The 13,908-nt window shown below is 43.2% G+C and overlaps 1 protein-coding gene across 1 annotated transcript in view; it reads right to left on the reverse strand.

Annotated features, from left to right (window-relative positions):
* Window positions 1-9,778, reverse strand: part of LOC116966507 (glutamine--fructose-6-phosphate aminotransferase [isomerizing] 1-like) — a 50,720-nt gene extending 40,942 nt beyond the window's left edge. Inside the window, exons 1-2 of the mRNA XM_033012824.1 lie at window positions 9,613-9,778; window positions 5,853-5,960 (exon numbers count right to left, since the gene is read on the reverse strand). Coding sequence (XP_032868715.1) covers window positions 5,853-5,960; window positions 9,613-9,619 — 115 coding nt within the window. The 5' untranslated portion in view covers window positions 9,620-9,778. The remainder of the gene's footprint in view (window positions 1-5,852; window positions 5,961-9,612) is intronic.
* Window positions 9,779-13,908: the final 4,130 nt, after the last annotated feature.

Raw genomic sequence — 13,908 nt, forward strand, 5'->3', positions numbered from 1 at the left:
CAGGATGACTATGGAATGCTTTACAGAGAACCACGTACTTTCAAGGGTATATACTTTTTAAAATCCCCAGGTTACAGCAAAGTTCCGTCCTAGACAATAGGCAATATGTGCAGGAGTAGGCCATTCGGCCCTTCGAGCCAGCACCACCATTCATTGAGATCATGGCTGATAATCGCCAATCAGTACCACGTTCCTGCCTTCTCCCCAAATCCCCCGACTCTGCTATCTTTAAGAGCCCTATCTTTCTCTCTTTTGAAAGTATCCAGAGATCCGGCCTCCACTGCCCTCCGAGGCAGAGAATTCCACAGACTCACCACTCTCTGTGAGAAAAAGTGTTTCCTCGCCTCCATTCTACATGTCTGTCCCCTTATTCTTAAACTGTGGCCCCTGGTTCTGGACTTCCCCCAACATCGGGAACATGTTTCCTGCCTCTAGCGTGTCCAAACCCTTAATAATCTTATCTGTTTCAATAAGATCCCCTCTCATCAGATAATTGTTTGCAACCGAAACAGCTGTGACGGGAGAGCAAGCAGGCACGGGCCGAGTGGTCGCCAGCTGGACTCACTGACTTGGCGAGTGAGGGAGTGAGTGCCCAGCTCAGCTTCACGCCACACAGCCTCCAAGTGTCGCAGCTTGGGCTGTGGGCAAGCACCAGTGGGAAGGAGAAAAAAAGGCAGACGGGAGTGCCTTGTTCCCACATGGCAGAAGATGCTGGCAGCAGCTGGCAAATCCACCTCACTGATCTCCCACACACCTGCTCATTGGTACAGGCTGTCCATACATAAAACGCTGATAACACATGGATGGCCTGTACCAGGATATATATGGCAGCCAACACATACAACCCTGCCTAGAGTCGCATTCGAACTAAATCGTGAGCACAACAGGTGTTAAAATAGCCCTCATGACTTACTAATGTCAATACAATACAATACAATTTATTGTCATTTGAGCCTCAGTGAGGCTCAAACGAAATTCCGTTTCCACAGCCATACAAACAAAGACAATTCCTAGACATACACACAATTTAATTCACACAAACATCCATCACAGTGAACCCACTGTGATGGAAGGCAAAGTCTTTTCTCTCCCCTGTTTTCCATGTCTCTCCCGATGTCCAAGCCCCAGGCGGGCGATGCTAAGTCCCACGGCCATTTTAGTCCGTGCCGGGCGATTTACGGCCCCGCTCCCGGTCTAAATGTCACAATGTTGGAGCCCCCGGCGGGCGCTGTAATGTCCCACGGCCATGAAGCCGCGCCGGGCGATGTACGTCCCCGCTCCGGGTCGTTCCAACGATGTGGAGCCATGTTCCACAATGTCTTAATTGTGGCTGTCAGTCGGGGAGGATTATTTTGTTGAATCTTCTTTTACTCTTTGGTATTTTAAATACGTTCATTTTAAGATAAAAATGAAAATAATAAAAGATGAACAAAAACAAATTAATAAAAATAAAAGGATTTGTTCTACAAAATTTGGATTAATTAAAAAGGCCGCACTTAATGGCCTAGAAGGCCGCAGGTTCCCCACCCCTGCTCCAAGGCAATGCTACCATCCGTTGCATCATCCTCTCCCCTCCCCTTCCCTCACCATGTCAAAGAGACTGCTAGATTCTCATCCATGCCCTGAGCTCAGTCTTGTAAAGGAGGGACCAGGCATCACAATTACACCCAGTTGTTCAGATGCATCCAAGGTAGATGCTTAAATAAGCATCACCTTGACAAAGCGGTCCTTCTGCACCATTTTAGCCACTCAAAAAGGAACACCAAAAATGTCTCGAGAGAAATACTTGCAGCACTCAAAAAACAGTTGCACCTGAGTAAACCTGTTCAACAGGCATAGGTGTGTCCAATGACCCTAGTGCTCTCGGTTCTTTGGGTGTGTCTATGCAAAATAGAAACATAGACATAGAAACATAGAAATTAGGTGCAGGAGTAGGCCATTCGGCCCTTCGAGCCTGCACCGCCATTCAATATGATCATGGCTGATCATCCAACTCAGTATCCCGTACCTGCCTTCTCTCCATACCCTCTGATCCCCTTAGCCACAAGGGCCACATCTAACTCCCTCTTAAATATAGCCAATGAACTGGCCTCGACTACCCTCTGTGGCAGGGAGTTCCAGAGATTCACCACTCTCTGTGTGAAAAAAGTTCTTCTCATCTCGGTTTTAAAGGATTTCCCCCTTATCCTTAAGCTGTGACCCCTTGTCCTGGACTTCCCCAACATCGGGAGCAATCTTCCTGCATCTAGCCTGTCCAACCCCTTAAGAATTTTGTAAGTTTCTATAAGATCCCCTCTCAATCTCCTAAATTCTAGAGAGTATAAACCAAGTCTATCCAGTCTTTCTTCATAAGACAGTCCTGACATCCCAGGAATCAGTCTGGTGAACCTTCTCTGCACTCCCTCTATGGCAATAATGTCCTTCCTCAGATTTGGAGACCAAAACTGTACGCAATACTCCAGGTGTGGTCTCACCAAGACCCTGTACAACTGCAGTAGAACCTCCCTGCTCCTATACTCAAATCCTTTTGCTATGAAAGCTAACATACCATTCGCTTTCTTCACTGCCTGCTGCACCTGCATGCCCACTTTCAATGACTTGTGTACCATGACACCCAGGTCTCGCTGCATCTCCCCTTTTCCTAGTCGGCCACCATTTAGATAATAGTCTGCTTTCCTGTTTTTGCCACCAAAATGGATAACCTCACATTTATCCACATTATACTGCATCTGCCAAACATTTGCCCACTCACCCAGCCTATCCAAGTCACCTTGCAGTCTCCTAGCATCCTCCTCACAGCTAACACTGCCCCCCAGCTTAGTGTCATCCGCAAACTTGGAGATATTGCCTTCAATTCCCTCATCCAGATCATTAATATATATTGTAAATAGCTGGGGTCCCAGCACTGAGCCTTGCGGTACCCCACTAGTCACTGCCTGCCATTGTGAAAAGGACCCGTTTACTCCTACTCTTTGCTTCCTGTTTGCCAGCCAGTTCTCTATCCACATCAATACTGAACCCCCAATGCCAGTGTGCTTTAAGTTTGTAAACTAATCTCTTATGTGGGACCTTGTCGAAAGCCTTCTGGAAGTCCAGATACACCACATCCACTGGTTCTCCCCTATCCACGCTACTAGTTACATCCTCGAAAAATTCTATAAGATTCGTCAGACATGATTTACCTTTTGTAAATCCATGTTGACTTTGTCCAATGATTTCACCACTTTCCAAATGTGCTGCTGTCCCATCTTTAATAACTGACTCTAGCAGTTTCCCCACTACCGATGTTAGACTAACTGGTCTGTAATTCCCCGTTTTCGCTCTCCCTCCCTTCTTAAAAAGTGGGGTTACGTTTGCTACCCGCCAATCCTCAGGAACTACTCCAGAATCTAAAGAGTGGAGGATGTGACTTTGGAGACACAAGGTCCTGGAATCTGGACCAACAAACAACTTGATGATCTCAGCACCAGTGGACGGAAAGGAATGACTAACCCTGCATCAGGATTCAACTTGAAACTCTGTTGAACGCGTGCCCGAACACTGTGCTTTAACCTCTCCCCCAATGTCAGCAAGACAGAGGAGATTGTGAGCAACTTCAGGAAGCAAAGCTGCAACTAAACACTCCTCTCATCAGCTAGAATGCAGTCCTGGCCTCCCATCTACCTTCTTGGAGACCTTATCTCTCTTTAGTCTGACTTTATCTTGCACTAACTGCTGTACCCTTTATCTTTTATCTGTGCAGGCTTAGATCGCATTCCTGTATGAAGATAGACACAAAATGCTGGAGTAACTCAGCGGGTTAGGAAGCATCTCTGGAGATAAGGAAGCGGTGATGTTTTGAGTCAAGACCATTCTTCAGACTGGATTTCTGTATAGTCTTTTCTTTGACTGGATAGCACTCAAACAAAAGCTTTTCACAATACTTTAGTACACTTGATAATATTTAACTAAACTTCAAATATCTCATTGCCCTGGTCGTCATCTGTTGCAACCCAGGTTTGCGACTGATTGAGGATTTGTCCTACTCTGGTGTTTCACCTCAAGACCTGGGCTGATACTCCAGTGCACAAAAGAAGAATTTGACACCATCAGATTGCTGCCTTACCCTGTTCCTGCTTTCTCCCCATATACATAGAAACATAGAAAATAGGCGCAGGAGTAGGCCATTCGGCCCTTCAATATGATCATGGCTGATCATCCAACTCAGTATCCCATACCTGCCTTCTCTCCATACTCCCTGATCCCTTTAGCCACAAGGGCCACGTCTAACTCCCTCTTAAATATAGCCAATGAACTGGCCTCAACTATCTTCTGTGGCAGAGAATTCCACAGATTCACCACTCTCTGTTGAAAAAATGATTTTCTCATCTCGGTCCTAAAAGACTACCCTCTTATCCTTAAACTGTGACCCCTTGTTCTGGACTTCCCCAACATCGGGAATAATCTTCCTGCATATTCCTGCATAACCCTTAAGAATTTTGTAAGTTTCTATAAGATCCCACCTCAATCTTCTAAATTCTAGCGAGTACAGGCCGAGTCTATCCAGTCTTTCTTCATATGAAAGTCCTGCCATCCCAGGAATCAGTCTGGTGAACCTTCTCTGTACTCCCTCTATGGCAAGAATGTCTTTCCTCAGATTAGGAGACCAAAACTGTCCCTTGATTCCATTAGCCCTAAGAGCCACATCCAACTCTCTCTTGGACTTGCTAGTTGCTAGGACAAGTGGAGCTCCAACAACTCTCAAGAAACTCAACAACTCTCAAGAAACTCAACAACATCGAATTCAAGTGAGCCTGTGGCACTGGCACCCCATCAATGATCCTAAACAGCCACCCATCCACAGCACTCCAACAGCAACTCAGAAGCATGTGACCATTACCACCAAGAAGGAAAATGGATTTATACTCATGACTACCCATTATCTGCAGGCTCTCCTCCAAATTTCTTACCGTTGTCTGACAAAATGAAATCTATCACAGATCCGTGATCCTTCATGGGTCTAAATGCTGGTACTCCTTAGCCAAGAAGACCTTCACCAAAAAGGACTGCTACAATTCAAGGTGCAATTCACCACTACCTTGCCAAAAGCAATTCAAAAGCACTTCAGGAAGGGAAACAAATTTGTCCAGGTTCAGTGGGCCTCTGCAGGGTTGGTGGTAGAAAGAGCCACAACTTCCAAGTGTTTGAGCCTGCACATCTCTGAATATCTGTCTTGGGCCCAATACATTGAAAGCAAAAAGAAAGCTCTTCAATACCTCCAATCACTTAACAGAACGATGAGATTCGGAACTTAAACTAATATACTCAATTGAACTTTTACATGTGTACAACGAGCACTGGTTGCATCAAGGCCTGGTTTGGCAACTCGAATACTCAGGAGGCTACAGAGAGTGGTAGACATTGCCCAGTACATCACAGGTATTGTCTTCCCCACCATCAAGGGGACCTATGGGAAGCAGTACCTCACAAAGGCAGCCAATATCAAAGACCCACACCACCCTGGCCATGCTCCCATTTCTCTCCTACCATCGAGAAGATGATAGACGAGCCAAAAATCCGTGACGACCAGGTTCAAGGACAGTTTCTTCTTAACAGTCATCTGCCTCTCGAAGACTGCAGAACACTAACCACAACTTCCGCAACTATGATGTTATATAGTCTGTCATTGGTTGCATTACAGACCTCACTTTGAACTACTATGGTTACCAGCTGTTAACTTTATCTGTGTGTTATTGCTGTTAAGCTGCAACAAGCAAGAATTCATTGTTCATTATCAGTACAAACAACATTCGAACACTCTTGACTTTAAATGCAAGTTCAGTTTCTCATGCAAAAAAACAAAATCAAGTTACCTGCTGAATCATAACCTCGGTATTCAAGTCTTTGAAGCCCTTTGAATAAGATTTCAATGATTTCTCTTCTTGTCCGTGGAACAAGGTGGTTCAGGTAGGCAAATATTCCTTGAAAACAAAATAATTGATTCAGGTGTTAAATTTCGCTAATAGTTTAATTAAAATTAAAATCTCATAAAACATCAAATTGCATCCACTTCCTACTTATCATTTACTCCATGAAACAATGCAGACACACATACCATTGATAATAGCCCTAAAACAGTAAAGACGGCACAAAAATAAAACCAGGTCCTTGAGCCCGCCCCACTGCTCGACAATATCTTGGCTACTTCCCGATCCCATCCACTTTCCCACCCGGTTCCTACATCAGCCAAGCCTTTAAAGTGGCATCACAGGTAGAGAGGGAGATGAATAAGGTTTCTGCACATTGGGCTGCATCATTCAGGGCGAGTATGTTATGGTGCATTGTATTTGAGTATTTGATCAACTTTACTCGTGTTACAGCAACAGTTGCTCTTCGGTTTTGCCGTTTCAACCTTCAAATCGTCATTGCAGGCTGGTCCATCAGATACAGCAAAGCTGCTCCCGACTCGGTTTCTAATTCATTTGTTTAAAAGCCAACATCTCATTGAGGGCAGCACCACAGCTAACCAACTAATGCATCCAAAAAAAGTGAACCTTTTTAATCAAACGGTCATTTTATTTAGACATAGCAGCTGGTGTGTAAGAATATTACACATTCACTTTTGGGAACTGGCCATCGTTAACAATGGCAGCAAGAATTATCAATCTTTGAGAAAGTGAAGATGAGCCACCTTCTTGAACTGCAGCAGAACGTCTGGTGAAGATGTTCCCACAGTGCTGTTGGAGGAGGTGTTCCAGAGTTTAGATTCAGTGATAACAAATGAGTGGCAACACACTTCCATATCGGTGCGTGACTTGGAGGTGGTGTTCTCATTCACCACGCTGTCCTTGCCCTTTTTGCTGGTAGAGGTCGTGAATTTGCAAGATCCTCTTGAAGTAGCCTTGTTGATTAACTACAATGCATTTTACACAGTCTACACACCAGCTAATACACACCAGCATTGGAAGAAGTCAACGTTTAGAGTGGTGGTGCACGACATCAGATGCCTGTTTCTGGACAATATCACGCTTAGAGGCATAGCCTGGAAACCAGCCATTTGGCCCAACCTGCCCATGCTGACCAACATGCCCCCAACGACACTAATCCCACCTGCCTGCATTTGACACAAATCCAACTGAACCTATCAAATGCTTTACCAAAGAGACATGAGGGAATGCAGGTAGACAAAAATGCTGGAGAAACTCAGCGGGTGAGGCAGCATCTATGGAGCGAAGGCAACGTTTCGGGTCGAGACCCTTCTTCAGATGCAGGGTGCTCCATTTCACAGTCAGGGCTCACCCCCAACTCTACATACTCTGCATACCCGCCCGGAGGCTTCTCGATCCATCGCATGGTCTGTACGGGGGCCAACGGGAAAAGGGAAGGGCGGCAGTGTCTATCCCATGGTAAACTCTTCATGGTGCTTGGATGTAGTGGTCTTGTCCAACTGCTCCTTCCCCCTCCCACCTGGAACATCTAGCAGTGAAGTGTCGTCAAAACTACCTCCCCAGGGGAATTCATCTCAATCGTCATGACGGCAGTCTACATTCCACCCAGCCAGACATGCAGCCAGCACTTGTGGAATGATAAGCCATGGCCAACAAACACTAGACTGCATACCCCGATACCTGCACCATCAATAGTGGGGATTTCAATAAGGCCAGTTTGAAGTGGACACTTCCAAGTTACCATCAGCACATCTCCTGTAGAACCAGGATATCAAATACTTTCAACCACACCTATGCCATCATCAGCGTTGCCTATCCCTGGCCCGCACTTAGAAAAACCAGATCACCTGGTTGTGTTGCTTCTTCTCTCAAACAGGCAGTGACTGAAGAGGGAAGTATATTGTAAAGAGCTGGTCAAGAGAAACAGAGGAGTGACCTCACGATTGGTGAACTCAGCAGAGTGGGCAACGTTCAAGGATTCTGAGACTATATGCAATTAGCTGCCAGAGAAGATGGTTGCGACAGGTAACATTACATTTAAAGGCTCCAAGGATAGATACATGGATAGGAAATGTTTAGATTGATACGAGCCAAACGGGATGACCTTGGTCGCTATGGATTTGTTTCTCTGCTGTATGATTCTCTGGCTGTAGGCATAAGTCCGAGCACTGCAGTGCACCATTGGTAACTTGTTTTCAGGTTTATCCTCATTCAATGCTGGATTGGTACCAACAATAATCCAGGACATTAAATTCCACAACACAGGAGGTTCCACCGTGTGAAGGAAGCTAGTCTGAGATATCCTCGTAAAAATACCGTCCATTGGATTTCTCTCAACTGTCACTCAGTGCTTCAGAAGAGGTAAAGTTGTGACAATTTTTTCCAGTAGCAGTGATGAGTATTAGTAAAGGGGCCCTCTCTTTCCCAGTGACTGTCATTTTATATCAGAGATTATGTACGAAAATCTAGTCTGTAATTGAACTCTGTCTTTAAATGCATTAACAGAAAAAAGCTCTGATTTACCACCAAGTTGGTAATGTCAAATAGCCCTGATGAGTGGTAGCACTGATTTTCCACGTAGATCATAGCAGAGTCAGGGGATATGAGGAGAAGGCAGGAACGGGGTACTGATTGGGGATGATCAGCCATGATCACATTGAATGGCATAGCTGGCTCAAAGGGCCGAATGGCCTACTCCTGCACCTATTGTCTATCATAATTTTGCTTAGGTTAGGGACCACAGGAAATTGATATATTGATTTAGGATTTAGTTGTTTATCCCATATGACCTCATTAAGTGGACACAATAAAGTTTGCATCCTGTTTAAGAAGGAACTGCAGATGCTGGAATGTTTTACTATTGACTATATAAGTATTTTACACAAAGCAAGATCAAAGTTAAAATAAAAACTTTTATCGTTTAAAAAACTGCCTTTAAAAGTTAAAAATATAAAACTACTTTGAGTTGAGATAATTGCAAAACAACACCATAAAAAGCATCATATCAAGCGTCTGTTTTTTCTTGTAGAATATGATTTGCTTAAAAAAATACAGATTGGAGGAAAATGGTCATTATATAACTTGGGAAGAAGTGTGGGTTCTACCAGTGGCTTCATGTTCGCGTCTCGTTAAAAAAAGGGGAACTTTTGAATAATATGATCGCACCCAAAATTCCAAGGCTACACAGTCACTGTACACTAGTACGTGTTGTCTCTGAACGTCAGTTTGAGACCGTCTATATCAGACCCCCATAACTCGGCCTTAATTCAACTCTGCTATCACTGAGAATAACTCACTTCGCTTCTGTCCAGTTTGGAGTAATCTTATGGGAAGTCTGGGCAGTCCAAGATACTATTTTCCAAACGCATTTTGATTCCATCGACCCTTCTCCCCCGCGGCTTACACATTCTGTAGTGACACGTAAGGAAAACATATGCACTACCATATAAGGGAACTAAAACAGGCCCCAAAAACATCGGGTTTTAATTCAAAGCAATTTCACAATAAGTTGGAACATGGAACAGAAAACGGTGATGATAGCCTCCCGATGTGAAAACACACTGAGAGATGTTTTTATCAAAGCGCAAGCCCATGGAAAAGCCGTGCATTGTCCACGGCAGGGCAAGGGATGAGCCGAGAGCCCACGTACAGGGCAGGAGGGAGGCATCTCCCGCAGCTGACTTACCGCACATTGTGTTTCCCAACGCTGGCTCCTTTGTGCGGCCGCTGTTGCTGCCCGACCTGGCAACTTTCTGTCACAACATTGTACGTGCCGAAGCTCTCACGTCAAGGCGCCGCCCCACCTACTCAACACGCATCTGCCGGCGGCGTGGCCAGTCGCCGTGAAGCCTTCCCTACTCTGCACCCACATTGCACCAGGAGCCTTCTCCCCATCAATGTGTAAGGTCGGCTCCATGGAATTGCGAGCATGGGTAGTTGACGGTCTGTGTGGATTACATGAGCTAAATGACCTGCTTCTGTGCCGTGTGTTTGTACAAGTTGATGGTTTGCAATAGCATCTTCCTGTTCAGTCAGGAAGTGCTTTCAGCACAACACAACTTCCTATATGGTCAGCATTTATTGACTATTAAACATAGTAAGTTTATTCCAAATGCAATCTGTTGGTGTAATGGATACAACCTCAACAGCTTTTTAAATATGAAGATATTTTCTTCCACCTTACAATTGCTTTTAGTAATGGAGAGAGATCAACAAAATACCAATAAAGTGGAATAAGAAGTTTGATTATAGCCAAATTCCATTGTAGATCTGGTTCTTCCGAATTGCACTGCATTGACAGTTGTATCAAGACACTACTGCTTTAATCAAAATGTGTAATTTAAACCCAGAAATCAACTATGCTATACCAGGATTTCCAAATCACTCCACGAAGTTCATTTCAAATGCAAAGCAGAAATTAAGAATTTCCTTTCAAAACATTTCAATTGCATTATGGCTTTAACACATTTATTTTCATTATACAAACTATTTTACAATCCCCGTGTTCAAACTTTGCTATTTCTTACAATATCTATCAAAGTGATATTCTGATATACACAATGTACAAAATACATCATTTGTACAGTGAACAATTTAAACCTTCAACAGTCCTATAACCATGGAGGTTTGCTTCAGCTCAACCATCCTAGTTCATATGTGACCCCGTTAAAGCAGTTCCATTCAAATGTCAAGCAAATTTAAGACTTTATAAATTGTTATATACTGAAAAGGATTCACTAATAAATATGCAAACTGGAAAAATGATATTTGGTGCTCTAAATTTTAATAACCTTTAGATCAATATGTAACAATTGCAAGGTACACAAAGAGACATGGCTAAAGCATTTGATTTTGTCAGATTGCTGTTGAATTCACTCGAAAGGTTCATAATCTCATTGAAGGTCTATACACTGGTACAATCATGGTGGTTGGTTAGCAAGGAGGGAACAGAGCCCATACTTATTATAAGAGGCATCAAACAAGGGAATCCAATGTCTTTAACATAGCGATGGATCCTCTAATTTGTACGCTCTAGGAAAAGGAAAAATGAGTGTGGATGAAAGGAGGAGAACAGCATAGAACAGCTGTGCGGCTCATGCCTTCGCAATGACATTGCAATCCTGAGGGAATCTGACACTGGAATGACAGAAAACATGAAAATCCTGCAGACTTTTTTCCTGGGCACCAACCTGGAGGTAAATGTGAAAAAGACCAAGGGCTTCCATATGGTGAGCGAGCAGGAGAAAGCCATTTGTCGACAATGCGTTGAAGAACTGGATTATTAACAAGGGCTCAATCATATATATCAAACCAGGGGAGATCGATAAATATCTTTCCGCATGATCAACCCCTGTGAGGAGTAACCAAAGAAAACTGCTATTCAAAGCTTGATTAATGGTTTGACAGCCTCAAGCACAGAGTTGAACCATAATAGAAAGTTTAGATCATTAGAGCCCACGAGGTCCCAAGAGTGTATTTCCACCTTACTCTCATAAAGAAAATGGTAAGATTGATCCTCCACCTGCCAAATGAGACGAAGGATGGGATCATCTATTCAAGGGGCTGTGTCTGCCCAAACTAGAGGTTCAAATACCATCAGTTGTCAGGGAAAGATTATCCTTGGAACAGTCTGATGATAAAGTTATTGAAGCGTGTTCCAAATGGCAAGAAAGAAAAATATTACCCAGGTGGAGTAATTGAAATCACTGGATGTTCTTAAAGAAATTGAAGAATTCCAGAAGAAAAGTATACCACGAAGGCAAGACAAAGAGGCCCCTTAGCAGATCCAGCCTCAGACAAAGGAAGACAGAACCCATCCAACATCTATTAGAACTGGAGAGGTCTAGAGTACCAAAAATTGGTGAGTTTAATTTGCCAAAGATATAGGATAAAAGACTTGTGAGGATAAAAGTTCATAAAACTCATGGATGGTGTACAATAACAGCTGGACATCACACCTGCTTATAAACAGACTTTTGCTCAAGTGCAATCTTTTTCTAACAAGAGGCACAACCAGTTATGGAAGGACACAACATATCAAAATGTGCAGAAGATGTGAAGTGTCCAATGAGACACTAGATAGAACATATCTCTGGTTGGTGCCTAAGCATCAAGAATGCAAAAATCAAAAAATGCAAAATGATCACGGAGTGCCTGAAAGAAAAGGCAGGCAAATATGGTTGGTTGACTGTTGTGAAACCTCATTTAGATTTGATGATGGTGCACTGTGGAAGAGACACCTAATATTTGCAAAGGAAATGATGGCAGCTGTGGTAGACGTGACAATCAGGTTCAAGAATAGCGACCAGTGTCTCACCAAAGCATGGAAAGAAGTGAAAAATATAACCATCTAACAGAACTGGTCAGAGAAAAGTCAAAAGAACAAGAGGTTGATTACTTTGGCTTTGTTATAGGGGCCAGAGGAAAGTGGATGAATATCATATGAAGTATCTTAAGATCAGGAGATACAAGACATTTGCCAAATATGTCTCCAGCTTTACACCTCGGTTGACAATAGATATTCTCAGAAGACATAAAATGCTGGAGTAACTCAGCGGAACAGGCAGCATCTCTGGAGAGAAGGAATGGGTGACGATTCGGGTCAAGAACCTTCTTCAGACCCGAAACATCACCCATTCATTCTCTCCAGAGATGCTGCCTGTCTCGCTGAGTTACTCCAGCATTTTGTGTCTATCTTCAATTCAAACCAGCATCTGAAGTTCTTTTCTACACAGATATTCTCAGTACATGTACAGAACATGCTCCCACTGAACATATCCGAATTTTGTACAGATTAAGGAAAATAAGACCGAACACCACACCCATTGGGTCTCCGGAAATGTATTCCGGGTTAACAATGACCCCTTCAGACAAGCTTGCCTGGGGCCACCCAACTAAGGATGCTGCAACCATGAAAGGGCATACCGGGATATCAATGACACCTGAGAAGTATGCGCAGCAGCCTTCTGAATACGAACACTGTTACGGCCATCAAAGACACACCAACATCAAATGTCAGTTGGGTCAGCAACTAAACCTCATGAAAGGTAAACAATGATATGAAAAATTAAACCGTACTCACAAATATGGGCATGACCCTTTTAGTAAGAACAAATAAACATAATTAAGGGGATTAATTTTTATACGTAACTAATGATCCTGGTGGCAACCCTTAAACAAGATTAAAAACCTACCAATAAAATTGGCCAGATTGGATGAAGATGATCCCTACACCATACTTAGATTACCTATAATCATGACCATTCCTACAGACCCCAGACCATTGGCAATGTGGAGTAGCTGGATATTGACCTCGCGCACGAGGCATGTAAAAACTCAGAAGACGCACTCATCTTTGAGAGTTCCCAATAGCAGCAGCAGGAGGACATAGTGTAGCTTTATTTGACAGAAGTAATCACATAAAATAACTAACTGGTGAAAGTGTAACAGATAATTTTAGTTTCTTTAATTTTACTTTTCACTTCAATATTTTAGTATATTACAGAAGGAGCACAGTAGCCGAGTATTAATGCTGTGGCGTCCAAGATCTTTCACTAAACAATAACTATATTTCTTCCAACATTCTTCAAATATACTCTCCTTTCCCATGTAGCTCACATATAAAAAGTACTTTCCTTTGACATGCGCAAAAGTTCTTTTAAAGCTGTACTTTATAAGTATCCTGCTTCAACGGTGTTTTATATGACGTTCATGGAATGCAGTGTTGGAATAACCCCACTTTGTGGGCCACTTTGGCAGATGAGCAAAATATAGCTCTTCTTGTGTGAAGTTGATGGCTAACTAAGAAAAAGGAAACAACTTTCCATTTTTAGACAGTGCACAGGCATCATATCAAATTTAAGATAGAAAATAAGTTGAGATGCGGTACAACTGAATGATCCAAAACAAAAGACTAATCCTGCCCCTTTTCAATGAGAACTGAGTAAAATATCAAATACATTATTCTCTCAACGATGATCAA

The sequence above is a fragment of the Amblyraja radiata genome, chromosome 37 (assembly GCF_010909765.2).
Source record: "Amblyraja radiata isolate CabotCenter1 chromosome 37, sAmbRad1.1.pri, whole genome shotgun sequence".
In the NCBI taxonomy this organism is placed as follows: domain Eukaryota; kingdom Metazoa; phylum Chordata; class Chondrichthyes; order Rajiformes; family Rajidae; genus Amblyraja; species Amblyraja radiata.